At 35.5% G+C, this 16,606-nt stretch overlaps 2 protein-coding genes across 4 annotated transcripts; one reads left to right on the top strand and one right to left on the bottom strand.

The window, feature by feature from the left end:
• Positions 1-65: 65 nt before the first annotated feature.
• Positions 66-6,391, bottom strand: syt5b (synaptotagmin Vb). Of its 3 annotated transcripts, none has more exons than XM_058765442.1 (9): positions 6,278-6,391; positions 4,359-4,559; positions 3,467-3,648; positions 2,789-2,887; positions 2,511-2,678; positions 1,547-1,714; positions 1,295-1,409; positions 1,021-1,154; positions 67-924 (listed from the first exon to the last, which is right to left on the bottom strand). In XM_058765442.1, the coding sequence occupies exons 2-9, from the start codon at positions 4,525-4,527 to the stop codon at positions 715-717; spliced, it is 1,245 nt and encodes a 414-aa protein (XP_058621425.1). In that variant the 5' UTR covers positions 4,528-4,559; positions 6,278-6,391; the 3' UTR covers positions 67-714. The 3 variants fall into 3 exon arrangements, with proteins under 3 accessions (XP_058621426.1, XP_058621425.1, XP_058621424.1); XM_058765441.1 differs by lacking the exon at positions 6,278-6,391 and adding an exon at positions 5,906-6,070 and having other exon boundaries at positions 68-924; XM_058765443.1 differs by lacking the exon at positions 6,278-6,391 and having other exon boundaries at positions 66-924; positions 4,359-4,539.
• Positions 6,392-8,836: 2,445 nt separating this feature from the next.
• Positions 8,837-14,418, top strand: btr33 (bloodthirsty-related gene family, member 33). The gene is made up of 7 exons (XM_058765729.1): positions 8,837-8,918; positions 10,547-11,121; positions 11,915-12,010; positions 12,295-12,528; positions 12,682-12,829; positions 12,949-12,975; positions 13,602-14,418. The coding sequence occupies exons 2-7, from the start codon at positions 10,549-10,551 to the stop codon at positions 14,177-14,179; spliced, it is 1,656 nt and encodes a 551-aa protein (XP_058621712.1). The 5' UTR covers positions 8,837-8,918; positions 10,547-10,548; the 3' UTR covers positions 14,180-14,418.
• Positions 14,419-16,606: the final 2,188 nt, after the last annotated feature.

Here is a 16,606-nt window from a genome sequence, read left to right as displayed (position 1 = left end):
ATATCATATTGTTTACATGAAAAAACATATAGCTGCTTATGGCTTTGATTTTTAGAGAGATGGTACCTCATAAGAGGGTCCTTGGCATTAAAATGTGGTTAAATAGAGCACACACAAGAAACAAATTATACATCTGTTTAATTTGATTTGCATTTTCAAACACAATGTGACTTTAGCATTAGGAATACAAAAGTGGAACAAAATAAATTTATACGTTTTTTGACAATAGCAATCTATTCATATAAATATAACTATTTTAACTGTTGTCATTTGCATAGCTATTAATTCAATGCAGAAGAGAAGATTTGAATTCTTATCTCATTTTATATTTGCCAAAAAACGCTGACATACTGTCTGTACTGGTTTAACTCTCACCAAAATCAGGAACAATTCACAAAAATAACTTACAAAACCATGCAGAGTGATAGCTACCATAAAGAAAACACATTTACTCCAAACATAAAAACATGCATTTAGTAATACGACTCATAACAAATCAAGACGATCTTCACGTAACACAAGATAACCTCGGGTAGCAATGCTAAGCTTCCACGAAACATAAACTGTAAAGATCACTGGTCATGCTAGTAAAGCTGGTGCATGCAGTGCCTATCAATGCCATTCACTAAGTTGCTCAGTAGGTGGATGATTCACTGTTGCCCTGGATGTGATGTATACTCTGGGTATATTACCCACTTGTTACCATGACGATGTTTAGCGATGTGGCGCTTTCAAAGCTGCTTCCACCTCTTCCTCCGGTTGAAGCGTGTGCCACTGGGCCACCGGACGTCTGGGATTGGCCAGCATGTCCGACCAATGGCGTAAGCCGACACCTGTGGCACCATAACCAATAAAGGTTTTGCCAATTGGGTCGTTGCTTCCCAGCTTGTCGTAGTCAAACACAGTAATGAGGAGCTGGACTTTCTGCATTAGGATAGAGTGGGTTTGGACTTTAGACATGCACATGTACAATAATAGACACAATACAGGCTATCAGAAGTAAGAATGATCGCACATCACCTGAATCTGTTCAAATGGGACCTCAAAGCTGAAGCTCTCGTTAAAGTATGGGTTCAATGTGTTCTTTTTAACTGTAGTTTTCTTCTTCTTCAGACGCTTTCCGTTATGCTGTAACACAATCTTCACATACGGATCTGACACAGGAAGTGGTTGAAATGAAAAATTTCATTTATTATTCAGTCACTGAACACACCTGCTCATTCAAAAAAAGGCATCAAAATTATGACACTGTGCAAATGTAATTGAAATATTTTTATTCACTTTTGAGTTGTACCTGATAAACCACCAACATCCATTTTTTTTAGATTTTTGGCTTCCATTATGTTGACGGTGAGTTTACCAGCAGTGGGCACATAACGCAGAGAAATGCAAATGTCTCCAAGTTTCTCCTGTTGAAGAGAAAGAAAGACTGATCACAGGAACAAATATAAAATATACAGTTTAAAAGTCCAGGAATTAATGACGGCATACCAGAGAAATAAAGTCAGTCATGCTAATACATATATTAACAGAAAATAAAATGTACCTCCTCTTTTTCTCCACTTTCGAGATCCCTCCATTCATGCAGCGGTTGCCCGAGATCCACACAGTTCATGGGAATCGTTATCTGGCCGATTACATCATGTTTACCAAACCGATCAAAATCAAACACCTGAAGCACCAGAGTTTTACCACCCAATTCAGCATAGGGGATCTATAATGCATGATAAGAGGCAGGAACAAAGAAAATGTGAGAGAAACAAATAAGCAACCATTAGTGTATTGGCATTTCGCGTAAAGCAGCTTTACGGTGTTAATACATGGTAATAAAACATTGAGATGTCTTTTCTAAAATGCAGACAAGGCCAAAAGAGAACAAATGCTTCCTGTTACAGGTCATTAAAGGAATAACTCATTCAAAAATGTACTGGTATTTTGCCATTATTTATTCACCTTTATGTTGTTTCAAAATTGCATAATGTTTATGCAGCTCTTTTCCAATAAAAAGGCAGTTTATGCTGAGCGTGTGACAGACAGTATATGAGAATTTTTCCTTTTTAATTACATTTTTCTTTCTTTCTTTCTCGTAAAAAACTGTTGCATGGTTTCAAACAACATGATGATAAATCATTTAAAATTATTATAATAAGTATGAAAATATTAGTTCATTTTTAAGTGAACTATTCCTTCAAAATAAATACATATATAACCTCAGTGATACCTTGATAGCTGTCAATCAAAAAATGAATGACAAAACCATTGTAGGGAAGCAGGGATTTCTGGGAACTTAGGATGCCACACAAGGAGACAAAACCCTGACACAAAACCTGAGAGAGAGAGAGAAATGGACAAACAAACTACAGGTGGAACTAAACAGACGCCAGAACACTCAAAAGACAAAACTACAGGCAATAAAAATGTTACCAATTATACTGGACGACCACATGTTAACGGCAACACATACATGACTCGTACTTCATAAACAAACAAAAACATCGAACAAGAAAAACCTTAAAGATGAAGGTCTCATTAAACACAGGGCACAGGTTTTTGCGCTGGACTTTGGTTTCAAACTTCTTCTTCTTGTCTGGAAGCAGGTAAACTTTCACATATGGGTCGGATGTACCGCCAATATCCATAGCAGGAAGATCTTGAGCCTGAAGAACTCCAACTATCAGCTGTTGACAGAAAATTAGACATGTTCCCTCCATTTTCTTGTTACAATGACATCATTACACCTCTACCTATTATTGTACTATTTAAATAAGTATTTCAATACATTAAGCACCTGAGCATCAGTGAAGTTGTAATCCAAAGAGAATTCCAATTTTCCAAGGTTTTCTTGCTCCTCTTTTTGCAAATCTCCCTCTTTTTTTTCTCCTTCTTCCTGCAAAGATGAATAGTCATGTTTTATACAGTATGTCCATGGAATATGTAAATTAATTTTAAAAAACAAAGGACGTTGTGCTGTTTTAACCTTATTTTAGGTTTTTATTTTGCCACGTATGTTTATGTATTGTAACACTTTACAATAAGGTTCCATTTTTCAACATTAGTTACTACATTAGTTAACATGAACCCACAAAAACAAAAAAACAAATTAACAAATATTAATAATTACAGTTACAAATGTCGGTTACACTTTATTTGAAGGTGTCCTTGTTACACATGTTACATGTACTTACTATTATAATAACAATTAATTATCCATAATTACATTCAAGTAACTCTAACTCATTATTACTAATTAATTATTAATAATTCATATTACTCAGTACTTAAATGTATAATTACACTGTAACAAGGACACCTTAAAATAAAGTGTAATCCAAATGTCTTACTTTTTTTAGTTAATACATTAACTAATGTTAACTCATTTCTTTTTTTTATAGCAAACCATGATGCAAAAAAAACAAACAAAAAAAGTTAAAATTGAAGTTGTATATTTGTGTATTTCTTTTTGCACCTTTTGTTCTCCGTGACCCTCTCCTTCAGTCCCTTCTTTTTTTCTCCGTCCTGCTCTCTTCCTCTCTCGAGCTTTCTTGGATTTCTTCTTCTTGCTAAAGCATTTCTTGAACATGCAATATGTAAAACAAGCCACAAGGGTGAGAACCACCACCACGATGGCTCCTACAGCCCACACTGGCACTATAGAGAACAGAAAGCTGATCAGTCTCCATGGAAACAGGTACAGGACATAAATCACACAGGACAATAGTCGCTTAGTGTTGTGTCACATCAGTCCAATGCACTTTTAATTTGAAATCACCAACGTCTGTAAAGCTGAACAAAAACTATGAATCAAAGTGCTCCATTTATGTAATCTGGCTTCTCATCAAATGCAGATAATGACTCAGAGAATAAATGAAAATGAAGAATGATTTTGTGTCCTGTAAGGTTACACAATCACAACAAAATCAGTGTATTGTGTATTTTAATGAAATAAAGTGCAGTGAGTTGAACTTAATAGAATTATTTATAAATGTCTTATCTACATCTACTCCGTTCAATTTAACTATTTTTGTGCTTTTTTCCCCCCACACTAATTAACAATTTTTCGATTTTTTTTTTTTCTGTCTAAAGGTCATTGCACACTGAGTCTGAAATTTTCATATGCGTTTTTTTTTTTGTATTCATCATCCTTTCTTATCAAAATGCTTGCTACGAATGCAAAAATGCAGAAAATCGAACCTGATCCGAATTTTCTTATGACGGACGAAAGTTTCGGAGGCAGTGTGTAAACGTGATTGATACAACGTGAGGTCGTATTTATTTTTTTAACGTGCGAAAATTTCTTACGTAGTGTGCAATGACCTTTACTCTTTTATGTTAATGTATGGCCAAATGTAGATACTTACATGGAAGATGTTCCAGCTCATTCATGAACTTGTTCTTCATGTTTTCATAGTCGTGATGAGTTGGGTGAGCAGGATGGTGCTTATGTTCTGGTTTTGGTTGTGGTTCAGGTTCTGGTTCTGCTGGTTCAGCAGTCCGCCGAACACGGACACCCATGTTCACAAACCTCATACCAGCTGTATGTCAAGAATCCAATGCACAGCCTGAAAATAACAACACAAAAAGACGAGGTACGGAGTACACTGTTCAGAAAATCTCAGAAAAACTGTCAAGAAATGAGAAATGTCTGAGTAAGAAATGTCTTTATCATGAAGGTAAAGAAAAGAAACTCTTCAAAGTCATTCTTAATGCTTGGTTTGAAGAGGTTTTTTTTTTTTTTCTCAAGAAAGGTGAATAACTGTAGAAGTAACAACTAAAAACAACAAATATTTATCTTTTCTCTATATTTATCCGAACAACAATATTTATTCTTGGCACAGAATATGATTGTGGTACTTTTTTTAATTGGCAAAGAGAAACTGTTTCCTTGGAAACTTGACAGCACTTGAGTCAGTGCTAAAAGCAGCTCAAATCATAGATGTTATACAGTTTTGTCTAACTCTGTACTGTACACGGAAGTCTCTATACAGTCTATTTCACACATTCGGTTCACATCTAATACATCCTGAAATCATAATTTGTGTATATTTATAGTACAGATATGTAAGTGCATGTATGCTCCATAAAGACAGAAGACAAACATGGCTGATTCTAATCCATGATGTATTTACCGTCCTCTGCCATACCACCCCCTCACCCCCATCTCTACTGGTCTATGTCTCTCTCTCTCTCTCTCTCTTTCTCTCTCCCATGCTTAACGAGATTATGGGGGGACAAACCCAAAGCTCAGATAACAGATAAACAACGCAACTCTTTGACAAATTATAGCTTTCTTCCTTGCATTGACTGACTTGCTCATTCATTAACGCTTCATTCATGAAAAGAAACACCACCTCACCTTAAAACCTGTTCACCAATACACTGCAAAATGTTCTTTGTGCATGAGTTTTTTATGCAAGGTCTAATTTTTGTTTTCAGATTTATGCAGATTCGTGGAACTAATGAAAAACCCAGAATGATTGTGAATTTAAGTTTTGCTTATAAGGTGATTTTATTGGGTAATAAGACCACATGTTCTGGGCTAAAGTCCCTCTGTAAAAGGACCAACTTTGGTTAAAATTCTAACAAAAAATATTGTTTGGGATGATAGGGCAAAGTAGGAAGTGCAAATGTTTTCCAAAATCGTGAGGGAATTTGTAATGAGGTAACGTTAACTTATCTGCAAATTGTGACGACTGCTCCAATCAAGATTCATTTGTAAACTAACATTGTATTTTACCAGCTTGTAATTTATATTTACTTACATGTAATTAAAATATAGCCTACGTCTATAATAAAAGTACTTGGGTGACAAATCACTGCACCCCTTCATCTACACCATTACTATAGCTTGGGCTTTTTATCTTTCACACGTTATGTTTCTCAGCTGATGTTCAAAAATATAGCCTACCTTTTTCTTTTAGCTCCGTTGTAATATTTACATATCAAATGCAATCCATTTCGTGAGATTCTACATGAAATACATATCGCTACCAAATAAAAGTTAATTACAATTGTGAATGCTGTGGTAAATGTGAACGCGTCCTGCGCGCTCTAAACAGACTGCATTCGCAGGAATGCGCGCGTCATTGGCGCTCATTCTCAGCAACAGGTTACGATGGTAACACACAAACGCGATGAAATGACATATTTCACAAAACTGAAACAATTTGCCCTGATAATGTGCATATTGCTGATGTGTGTCCCGTTAGGTCTGCTAAAGTGTGATATAAAATGAAAGCATGTCTCTTTATAGAAAAACATTAAAATGATTGCAACATACCTGATAAATGAATACCTCCGGATATCTTGGGTGGGAAATACCTTCCTAAATTAACATTAAGACGATGCCCGGTTTGTTTTCCCAGCAGCCCTCAGCCAGACATGCTGATGTGTGTATATTGTGATAAGTATGGTACTGGTGGTTTAACCCCCTCCCCATCAGCTTTAAGCTCAAGTGCTTTCAAATCATTAAAGCACCACTAATCTCTCTCCCCCTCCCCATCACATCTGTTATGCAGTTATAGAAGGGTTCTCCATAAATTCACACAAAACACGCCTCTGCCTTTATATCAGGTATGTTACTGTACTAAAAAAAAAAAAAAAAAAAATTTTTTTTTTCCTCCCCAGTGATGAATATGTGTTAATCTTGTGTTCATTTCCTTTGAGAGCTCTTATTTACGTGACTGCCCAGCATCAACTGCCCCTCTAATCCACATAAAACATCATGCTCAACATCATTGTTCCCATCTGGGACACGTTGTGGATGAAAATAGCCTTTCTGCTCTGATAATCTGTTTGATCACAGATTACACTTGCATTTTTTTCAATCAATAAATCAGAAAGTATTCTTACTAAGCATGTTCAGTCAGTTAAAGTCAATCCGTTTTGATCATTTCTACACTGCTATTGATCTAAATGTACTATTTTGTATGCCAGTTTTGTACATTGGGGTTTGATATAGCACAAGAACTGCTACAGCCGTGTATGGTAGCCTTGTATAGTGCAGAGGCTTTTGGTATGTTTGGTAGATACTACTTAACTTGTTGCTTCTGCAGTTTATAGTATGCATACTGAGCATAATAGGCATATTTTGTGGTTGGGTTGGGTGGATTGGGTCAGATCAGCTCATCTCATCTTTTCTATGATGTGCTGTTGAATGATACCCAAGGGGTTTGGTTGGTCAGTATTGGCAATTACAGGCTAGAAACCACATTTACATTAATTGTAATTTACATAAATATTCATTTAGCAAATACTGGTGAAAAAGAAGTGCACTTAACTCTCGCATTCTCCTCTTGCACACTTTACACACTGTGGTGTTCACAAAGCAATTTACAGAGCAATTGTATAAAAATATACATTTTTAATAATACAAAAGATGTATCATTTTTATTTACTTATTAACAATACAACCCGAATTCCGGAAATGTTGGTACATTTTTTAAATTTGAATAAAATGAAAACTAAAAGATTTTCAAATCCCATGAGCCAATATTTTATTCACAATAGAACATAGAGAACATAACAATTATTTAAACTGAGAAATTTTACCCTTTTATCCACTAAATGAGCTCATTTCAAATTTGATACCTGCTACAGGTCTCAAAAAAGTTGTCACGGGGGCAACAATGGGCTGAAAAAGCAAGAAATTTGGAAAAGATTCAGCTGGGAGAACATCTAGCAACTAATTAAGTTAATTGACATCAGGTCTGTAACATGATTAGTTATAAAAGGGATGAGCTATAAAAGGGATGTGGCAGAGTCTCTCAGAAGTAAAGATGGGCAAAGGCTTTCCAATCTGTGAAAGAGTGCGTAAAAAGATTGTGGAATACTTTAAAAACAACGTTCCTCAACGTCAAATTGCAAAGGCTTTGCAAATCTCATCATCTACAGTGCATAACATCATCAAAGGTTTCAGAGAAACTGGAGGAATCTCTGTGCGTAAGGGACAAGGCCGAAGACCTTTGTTGGATTCCCGTGGTCTTCAGGCCCTCAGACAACACTCATCGGCATTATTCTGTCATTGACATTACTAAATGGGCCCAGGAATACTTCCAGAAACCACTGTTGGTAAACACAATCTGCCGTGCCATCTGCAGATGCCAACTATAGCTGGAAACCTATATCAGGCAAGAATGGGACCAAATTCCAACACCAAAACTCCAGAATTCATAACCTCGATGCCCAGACGTCTTCAAACTGTTTTGAAAAGAAGAGGCGATGCTACACCATGGTAAACATGCCCCCGTCCCAACTATTTTGAGACCTGTAGCAGGCATCAAATTTGAAATTAGCTCATTTTGTGCATAAAATTGTAAAAAGTTCTCAGTTTAAATATTTGTTATGTTATCTTTGTTCTATTATCTGTTATCTAAAATATTGGCTCATGTGATTTGAAATTCTTTTAGTTTTCATTCTATTCAAATTTTAATTTGTCCCAACATTTCCGGAATTCAGGTTGTATGACACAGTATACATTACAATACATGTCATGATTCAATTCTTGACAATATATTGAATGGTACACATTCTACAGAATGTTTCCTAGTGTATTTTCTGCTCTTTGCTGTTGAAAGGTGAATTTCCATTCTTTCCATTTATAAACTAAACACTAATTCAAAATGAAACAGATTACTCTGAAAAACTTTATTCAATTTTATTATGTATAAGAGGTTTATAAAGGAATATGCTAGAAGTTAGCATCGTGTAGGGCTTATGCAAGACAATGCACACCTTTCTGCCTTTACAACAGCCTTTACATTTATTGTTACTGAAAGGGTTAACTCAACAGTTCCATGGAGCAGGATCCCATCCCTGCCAAAAGAGGCGGGGTTAAACCTCACAATCACTTACAATTGTCATTCAGCTGCTGGTGAAAACATTGCTTTTCTGCTTCCTGACTGAAACACCTTTTCTTACAGGTAAGAGTTGTGTTACAAATGTTTATTACAGGGCATGGCTACTTGAGAAATCTTATTTTACTCCTGATTTACCTATAGATAACCAATGAAATTAGCAAGTTTAAAAGTGTATTTCTTGGGCACTACACTAACTAAGTATAGTGCTTACCTGCCTTTACTGGACTTTGACCTCTTGGTGAATGTTTAGTGATAAGGCAACAAGATGAAACTGTGAACATGAAACACTAATGAAGGCAGAATTCACAAGACGTTCACAGATATTTTTTTTCTTCTTTATTTCTAACAAATGCATAAATGAACAAAAGACGAACACACACCCACATTATGAGCCAGTCTCAAAGGCTTTTTTGATGTGGTTTGTTCATACAATGCTTTGTGCAAATATTCTCCACTGTAAAAAAAGTCCTTATTACGGACATAACATACATTAAATGAATATACTTATTCACAAACTAAATGTAATGATTCCAGACACTTAATTGCATGTTAATTCAAATTAAATTAACATTTTTGTTCTGTCTTGGAAATATAGAAAAGCTTTTACATACGATCAACTAAAATATATTTACTGAAACACATATGTTATTTATTGAAATATACAGTATTTGTAATTTGTCATTTATAGAGGAATTGTAATTTAGTATTTTTAGTAACTTTAAATGTAAGTATAAGACACTACAGTTAAAATTATAATCAGTTACTTTATATGCGCTTTAATTATGTTACTGAACAACACAAAATAATCTTTAAAACAAGATCATTGAAAATAATGAAACAACATGTACTGTAAAGTAAAACTTTTTAATTTGACATTATTATAAAGTGCACTTAAAACTTTAAGTTTCACTTAAAGGGTCTTTTATTTCATTAATATTATCTGCAAATACAATATACACATTTAAGATTTAAAGTACACTCAATAGAATTATACAAATTAATATTTGACATGGGTTTCCATGTAACAATCTGCCCTTATATAGCTATTTGGTTTAATAAACCAAAATGCATAAGTGGATATTTATCGGAAACCTTTGTGTGTGTGTGTGTGTGTGTGTGTGTGCGTGTTTTGTGATTTTGCTGAACAGCAAGCTGCCACAGTTGTGACATATATAATACCAAATGCCAGCACTGGATTACCACACATTATAACACGCAGATATAATAAAAACTTGTCCCATGGAACATGTCCCATCTGTCCCCACTGTAAATTATGCCTATATGCTGTTCCTTCTTATTACCTCATCATGACTACTAGTTGGGTGTGCAACTTTCTGAACACCACAAAGACATTGTTGATGTGTAAATGTGGACAATCATGTACTCTTTTGAGATGTACAGCGCTTCAGAATGAGTCTTTCCCACCAAATATTCTTTCTGGGATAGTTAAGAACATTGGTGTGAGTGTGTGTGAATTTAATTTATAGAAGATCCTAGATTCTGGTGCTTTCTGAATTTAATTTGAAAGGGTTTATAATGTGGAAATAAATATTGTCACTATTAACTGTAACTTTAGTGATTTAGCCACGTGTAAAAACTTTTATATTCCTCTTGTTATTTGTCCTGGCTTCTAAATACATCCAATTATTTATGATGTGACTCTATTTTTCTTCCCTGTTTATCCACCCTAGTGATGTCTTCCTCCACCCCGCTTCTGTCTAAGGAGTTGTTCCAGTGCTCAGTATGTCTAGATGTTTTCACCCATCCTGTGTCCCTCCCATGTGGCCATACGTTTTGCCAGTCATGTATCCTTGCACAGTGGACAGCATCTGGCTCCTCCCATTGCCCTAAATGCTCCACAGTTTTCCAGGAAACACCAGAGCTCCGTGAAAATTCTTTTGCCTGTGAGATGGCCGAGCAAATCCGTAAGCAGAAGGGTCAGAGGTCGTCAGAGTATCATTCAGTTGCACCAGACAACGTTTTATGTGACATGTGCCCATTAGAGAAAGCGTCCTGTGCTGTAAAATCATGCCTGGTGTGTGTGGTGTCATTCTGTGAGGTTCATGTGACTTCCCACACCTCCAGGTTCACCAAGCACACGCTGGTGCAGCCACAGCGGATGGACAAGCGAATATGCAGGACACACGAAAGACCCTTGGAGCTTTACTGCAGATATGACCAGTCTGCTGTTTGTGTGCTGTGCATGAATACAGAACACAGCACACACCACACAATACCAGTGGAGAGAGAATGGGCAGAGAGAAAGGTTTGCTACTTGTCCAGTGAATGATTGCCATTTTAGTCAAAGCAAAAGCAATGGTATAATATAATATTTATATATATATATATATATATTTAAGCTTAGTGGGAATGTGCCATCAGTGCTGATTACTTTTGGGGTAATTTCCATTTACAACTTGCTGGATCTCTCTTTCAGATAGATGATTAGATAGATAGATTTGACTTGATGCTTATGCAAAATATGTGATAACTTGATGTCAGTTCATGGTTGGTCTGTCTAAAACGTTTTATATGTTATTAAAAAATCTCTATGGAGAAAATGCATAGGAAGTTTTCTTTTATTTCTTCCAAATATTAATTTTATTACTTAGATTTTTACTTCTTTACTGGAAACTGTTTTTTTTTTATATGAAAATCTACAAACATCCAAAATTGTCAAATTTCAAATGCAAGGATTTTACATTTCAGTTGATTTGCATTGATCTGACTTGATCTGAATCTGAAAACAAACATGCTTCATAAAAAACATAAATAATAAAATAGTTATAAATGGGTGACCACACACCCAAGAACCTGTCTTGGTCATAATTCACCACAAATAAAGACTACAAAGCACTTTTACATATGATTTTTTATCAAAGAAGCATTATTACATTTGAATTTGAATTATTATTCTTGATTATCATTAGATCTTCATTACTGTATGGACACAGTCTTTTATCAATGTGTTTTGTTTTACAGTTGCTCTCATGAAAGATTATATATTTTCATGAGACAGAATTGTGAGCACATCCATATTTTCTCTGTCTTTCTCATAGACTCAGTTATTAAAGACACAGTCTGACCTGAAGCGGATGATTATGGAGAGATGGAGTAAAGCTGAGGAACTCAGACACTCTATAAAACTAAATAAAGTAAGAGCCTGCAAAATGTTTACATTTGGTTTTTATCAAAAGTGAATTACAAATGATCCAGTTACCAGTTTCTAAAATTTAATTGTAATTATGTTCAAAACATTGTTCTTTGCAGACAACATACAAAGGTGACATCAGTCATATTTAACATATAACAAATTAAATAGCATGTTAAAACAGATGACAAAACTGCCACCTAAAGTGTTTAAGAATCTCATTAGCTTACCAAAGCAGGAATGCATTTCACACAAGGCCTTTCATGATATTTTCTATTTCTCTTTTAGGAGAACACAGAAAGAGAGATGGCATACAGTGTTGAGGTCTTCACTGCACTGCAGCAGTTTATTGAGAGGAGCCAGTCTGAACTGCTCAGGAAGATGAAACACACGCAGAAAACTGAAGAGAAACGTGTAGGGAGCCTTATTAAAGAGCTGGAGATGGAGATCTCTAAACTGAAGGCTAGAAACTCTGAACTGGAAAAGCTGTCATGTTCTGAAGACCACCTCCACCTTATACAGGTTACTCTTCTGCACTTTAGCAGCTGGATGAGCATGTTGATCATTTAGAATAAGAATTTCAGTATGAATTTAAGACATTCTTCAGTATGTTCAGGGAAAGTTGTGACACAGGATGATGACTTCATTTGTAGTGTCTGCATTTGACCCTCCCAGGCTTTCCGTAGCCCAAGTGAGGTGCCTCAGTGTAAAAGCTGGTCTCAGGTCAGTGTGCACACTCGTCAGGGTCTGGAGGTGCTCAGAGAAACCCTGAATACTGCAGGAGAACTGCTGGAAACACAAATATACACTGTCACAAAGAGAGGTTACTATTTTTTTGTCATTTGACAGCTAAAACAATAACTAAATGTTAATATTTTAATTGCAAAGGAAAGTTACATATTATTGTGATGGGATTTTTATTTTATTTTTATTTTTTCACAGAACTTGAGGCAATATCCGAGTATGCAGGTATTAAAATATAATTAAGATATGGACTTTGACTAAACGATCTATTAAAATCTCTCTTTTTTTAAATCTTGGAACCATCCTTACTTAAATCTCAAATCTTTTAAGATCATTCAATCTTTTTTCCCCTTGAATCTATAAACAATATTGAATCTTTCCTTAAATTCTTGAGCCATCTTGAATCTGTATTTGAGTCTTTGAGCCATCTTTAATCTTTCCTTTAATTTTTGAACAATCTATCATTGAACCATGAATCTTTCCATGAATTTTTGAACCATATTGAGTCTTTACTTGAATCTTTGAACAATATTTTATTTTTTTCTTAAACCTTTAAACAATCTCAAATCTTTATTTAAATCCAAGAATAATCTCGAGTCCTTGAACCATTATGAATCTTTTCTTGAATCTTTGAGCCATCTTTAATCTTTACTTGAGAATTTGAATCATCTTGAATCTTTTCATTTATTTTTTCCCCCTTAAATCTTTAAAAATCGTATAAATATATCTTAAACACTTACAGTTCTGGTACATTTCTTCGTTACAGTAAAACATGTGGATACACTATAAATTACACACACCGCTATTTTTCAGAAAACTTACTATGGCTTTGCCTGATGTGATTCTTGCAGTGGATATGACCCTTGACCCTGACACAGCAAACCCCTGGTTGGTGGTGTCTGCAGACAGGAAGTGCGTGACCGACGGCAACAAAGAACGCAACGTTCCAAACAATGCTGAACGTTTTGACACAGCACCATGTGTCCTGTCGAGAGAGCCCATCTTAAGGGGAAGGACTTATTGGGAAGTTGGAGTCTCAGGTAAAACAGCATGGGACTTGGGAGTGGCCAGGAAATCTGTCAAAAGGAAGGGTTTGGTGACGCTGAGCCCACAGGATGGTTACTGGGCAGTTTGTCTGAGAGGGGGCAGCGAGTACAGGGCCTGTGACCGTGAATCAGTGCTTCTGTCACTAAAAACTCTTCCACAGAGAATTGGTATATATGTGGATTTCGAAAAAGGTCAGGTATCATTTTATGATACTAGTGCCTGCACACATATCTACTCATTCACTGGACAGTGCTTTACCGAGAGCCTACTGGCTTACTTCAACCCAGACATGAATGACACAGGAAATAACAACGCCCCACTGGTCATACAACCTGTCAGTACTGACAATGGGGATCAGACATACGATATTGTAACAATATGAAGAATGACAATCAACAAAAATAGAAATGTAACAGAGCAAATATTGTCAGATTTAAAACAATTGATGTAGAGTGATGATAATTGCTATTCTATTTAAAGATGCTTATTGATTTTTGCTGAATAAACTGTATATCCAGTTAGTTAAATGATGCAATGAGAACACAAACCATTGTTCATTCCAGATTTGATTTAATGTGACATTTGTGATTCCGAGATAAATAAAGTTAGAATTGAATTAGATATATTTGCACTTTTGGAGTTTGCATCTTTTAAAGTTTGCATTTTTAAACACACACACACACACACACACACACACACACACACACACACACATGTTGGTTTATGTGGTTTACGGGGACTCTCTATAGGCGTAATGGTTTTTATACTGTACAAACTGTATGTGCTATTGTCCTACACCAACCCTACACCTCAACCTACCCCTTACAGGAGACTGTCTGCATTTTTAGATAAAAAAAAAAAACACCATTTAGTATGTTTTTTAAGCCTTTTGAATTATGGGGACATAGGCAGTGTCCTCATAAACCACCTTCAAATTGTAATACCTCTGTCATACCCATGTTATTATACAAATTTGTGTCCCCGTAAACCACATAAACATGCACACACACACACACACTTTGGTTTTTATGGTTTATGGGGACTTTATAGGCGTAATGGTTTTTATACTGTACAAACAGTATTTTCTATTGCCCAACACCTAAACTACCCCTCACGGAAAACTTTGTGCATTTTTAGATTTTCAAAAAAAAAACCTCATTCTGTATGAATTATAAGCCTTTTTAATTACGGGGACACCGAAAATGTCCTCATAAATCACCTTCATGTTGTAATATGTCATATCCATGTCATTATATAAATTTGTGTCCTTATAAATCACATAAACATGCGCGCACACACACGTTGGTATATGGTTTACAAGGAGCAATGGTTTTTATACTGTACAAATTGTAATTCTATCCCCTTATCCTAACCCACACACAAAACTTTCTACATTTTTAGATTACCACCAAAAAAGAAAAAAAAAGTGCCCGTAAGGTCAAAATTTACTGGTACTACTATCCTTGTTTGGTCCCCATAGCGCAGGGAATACCAGGTACACACACACACACACACACTAAATCTTCCTTTCATCCTAGTCTTGTAATCTGATTTTCTCCATTGACCTCCTGTTCTTGTCTTTACTACAAACACAACAGCCAATCAGATTATTAGATAGTTACTATAACTACAGCCAATCACATTAGAGAACAATTCTCAAGCCATATGCTGCTCATCTTAATAATGATAACCGTCTCGTAGCATTTGTCATTAGACAAAGTTAATGATCATTAAACAGTTAATGATCAGTGTTCGAAGTTGTTTGCTCCTGGGGAACATATGAAATATTTGCATTCATACACAGTGTAGGCTATTTGTAATTGAGAAATGCTGTGAGCAGGAGCACAAGTAACTGAGAGGAGGAGCTGCAGAGAGATTAAGCAGATTAAAGCAGGATTGATGAAACAGCGTCTTTCCAAGAAAGAGAGAAACTAACAATCAGACCTAAAACGAGAGAGAAGTTTCATGCTGCTGATGATGAGTTGACTGCGAGCAAGACAGAAGTACAGGTGGACGACAGGAGAGGACAGACCAGTTGAGGGAAGATGAATGACAGAGACAGGTGCTGAGAGGAGGATTAACACTCACTAAAGCTCTGTGCAGAGTGCAGGAGACTCACAGACACACGTACAGGTATGTCACTGAGAAAACTTCACGCAGCTTATTTATTATTTATGTCAGTGCCAGCCATGTCTTCCTTTCCTTCTGCATCAGAATCCCTGCATTTATTTGTCCAGATTAAAATGTTTTCGTTATTAAAGGAAGTTGCAATAAAATCTGTCAATCTGAAGCTTGTGTCCATGCACATGTTTGCTTTCACTAGTTAATTGAAGTGGTCCTGCTGTTCGACAAATTAAATTATAAAAGTACTTGGAGAAGAATTTGATGCAGTCTCTAAAATTAATATGAGGTAATGAAAGATGCATGAATAAAAATGATGAAAGTTGTTTCAAATAGTTTTAAACTCATTCATTCATTCAAACTGAAAAGGTATGGATCGCTATGATTTATTGTAGTTTGAATGCTTTAATTTATCACCATAAGCATTTCAAATATTAATATTTTGAATTATTCACAATATTCTAACATGATGATATGGTGCTCAAGAAACATTTCCTTTTATTAGCAGAGCTGAAAAAAGTTGTGCTGCTTAATATTTTTGTGGATTCTTTGATGAACAGAGAGTTAGAAAGAACAGCATTTGAGATAGAAATCTTTTGTAAGATTATGAATATTTATTGTCACTTTTGATCAATTAAATGTATCCTTCCTGAATAAAAGTATTAATTTTAAAGAAAGAAAGAAAGAA

This window comes from Onychostoma macrolepis, chromosome 24 (assembly GCF_012432095.1).
Source record: "Onychostoma macrolepis isolate SWU-2019 chromosome 24, ASM1243209v1, whole genome shotgun sequence".
NCBI lineage: Eukaryota > Metazoa > Chordata > Actinopteri > Cypriniformes > Cyprinidae > Onychostoma > Onychostoma macrolepis.
This window is presented reverse-complemented; position numbering and strand designations above follow the sequence as displayed.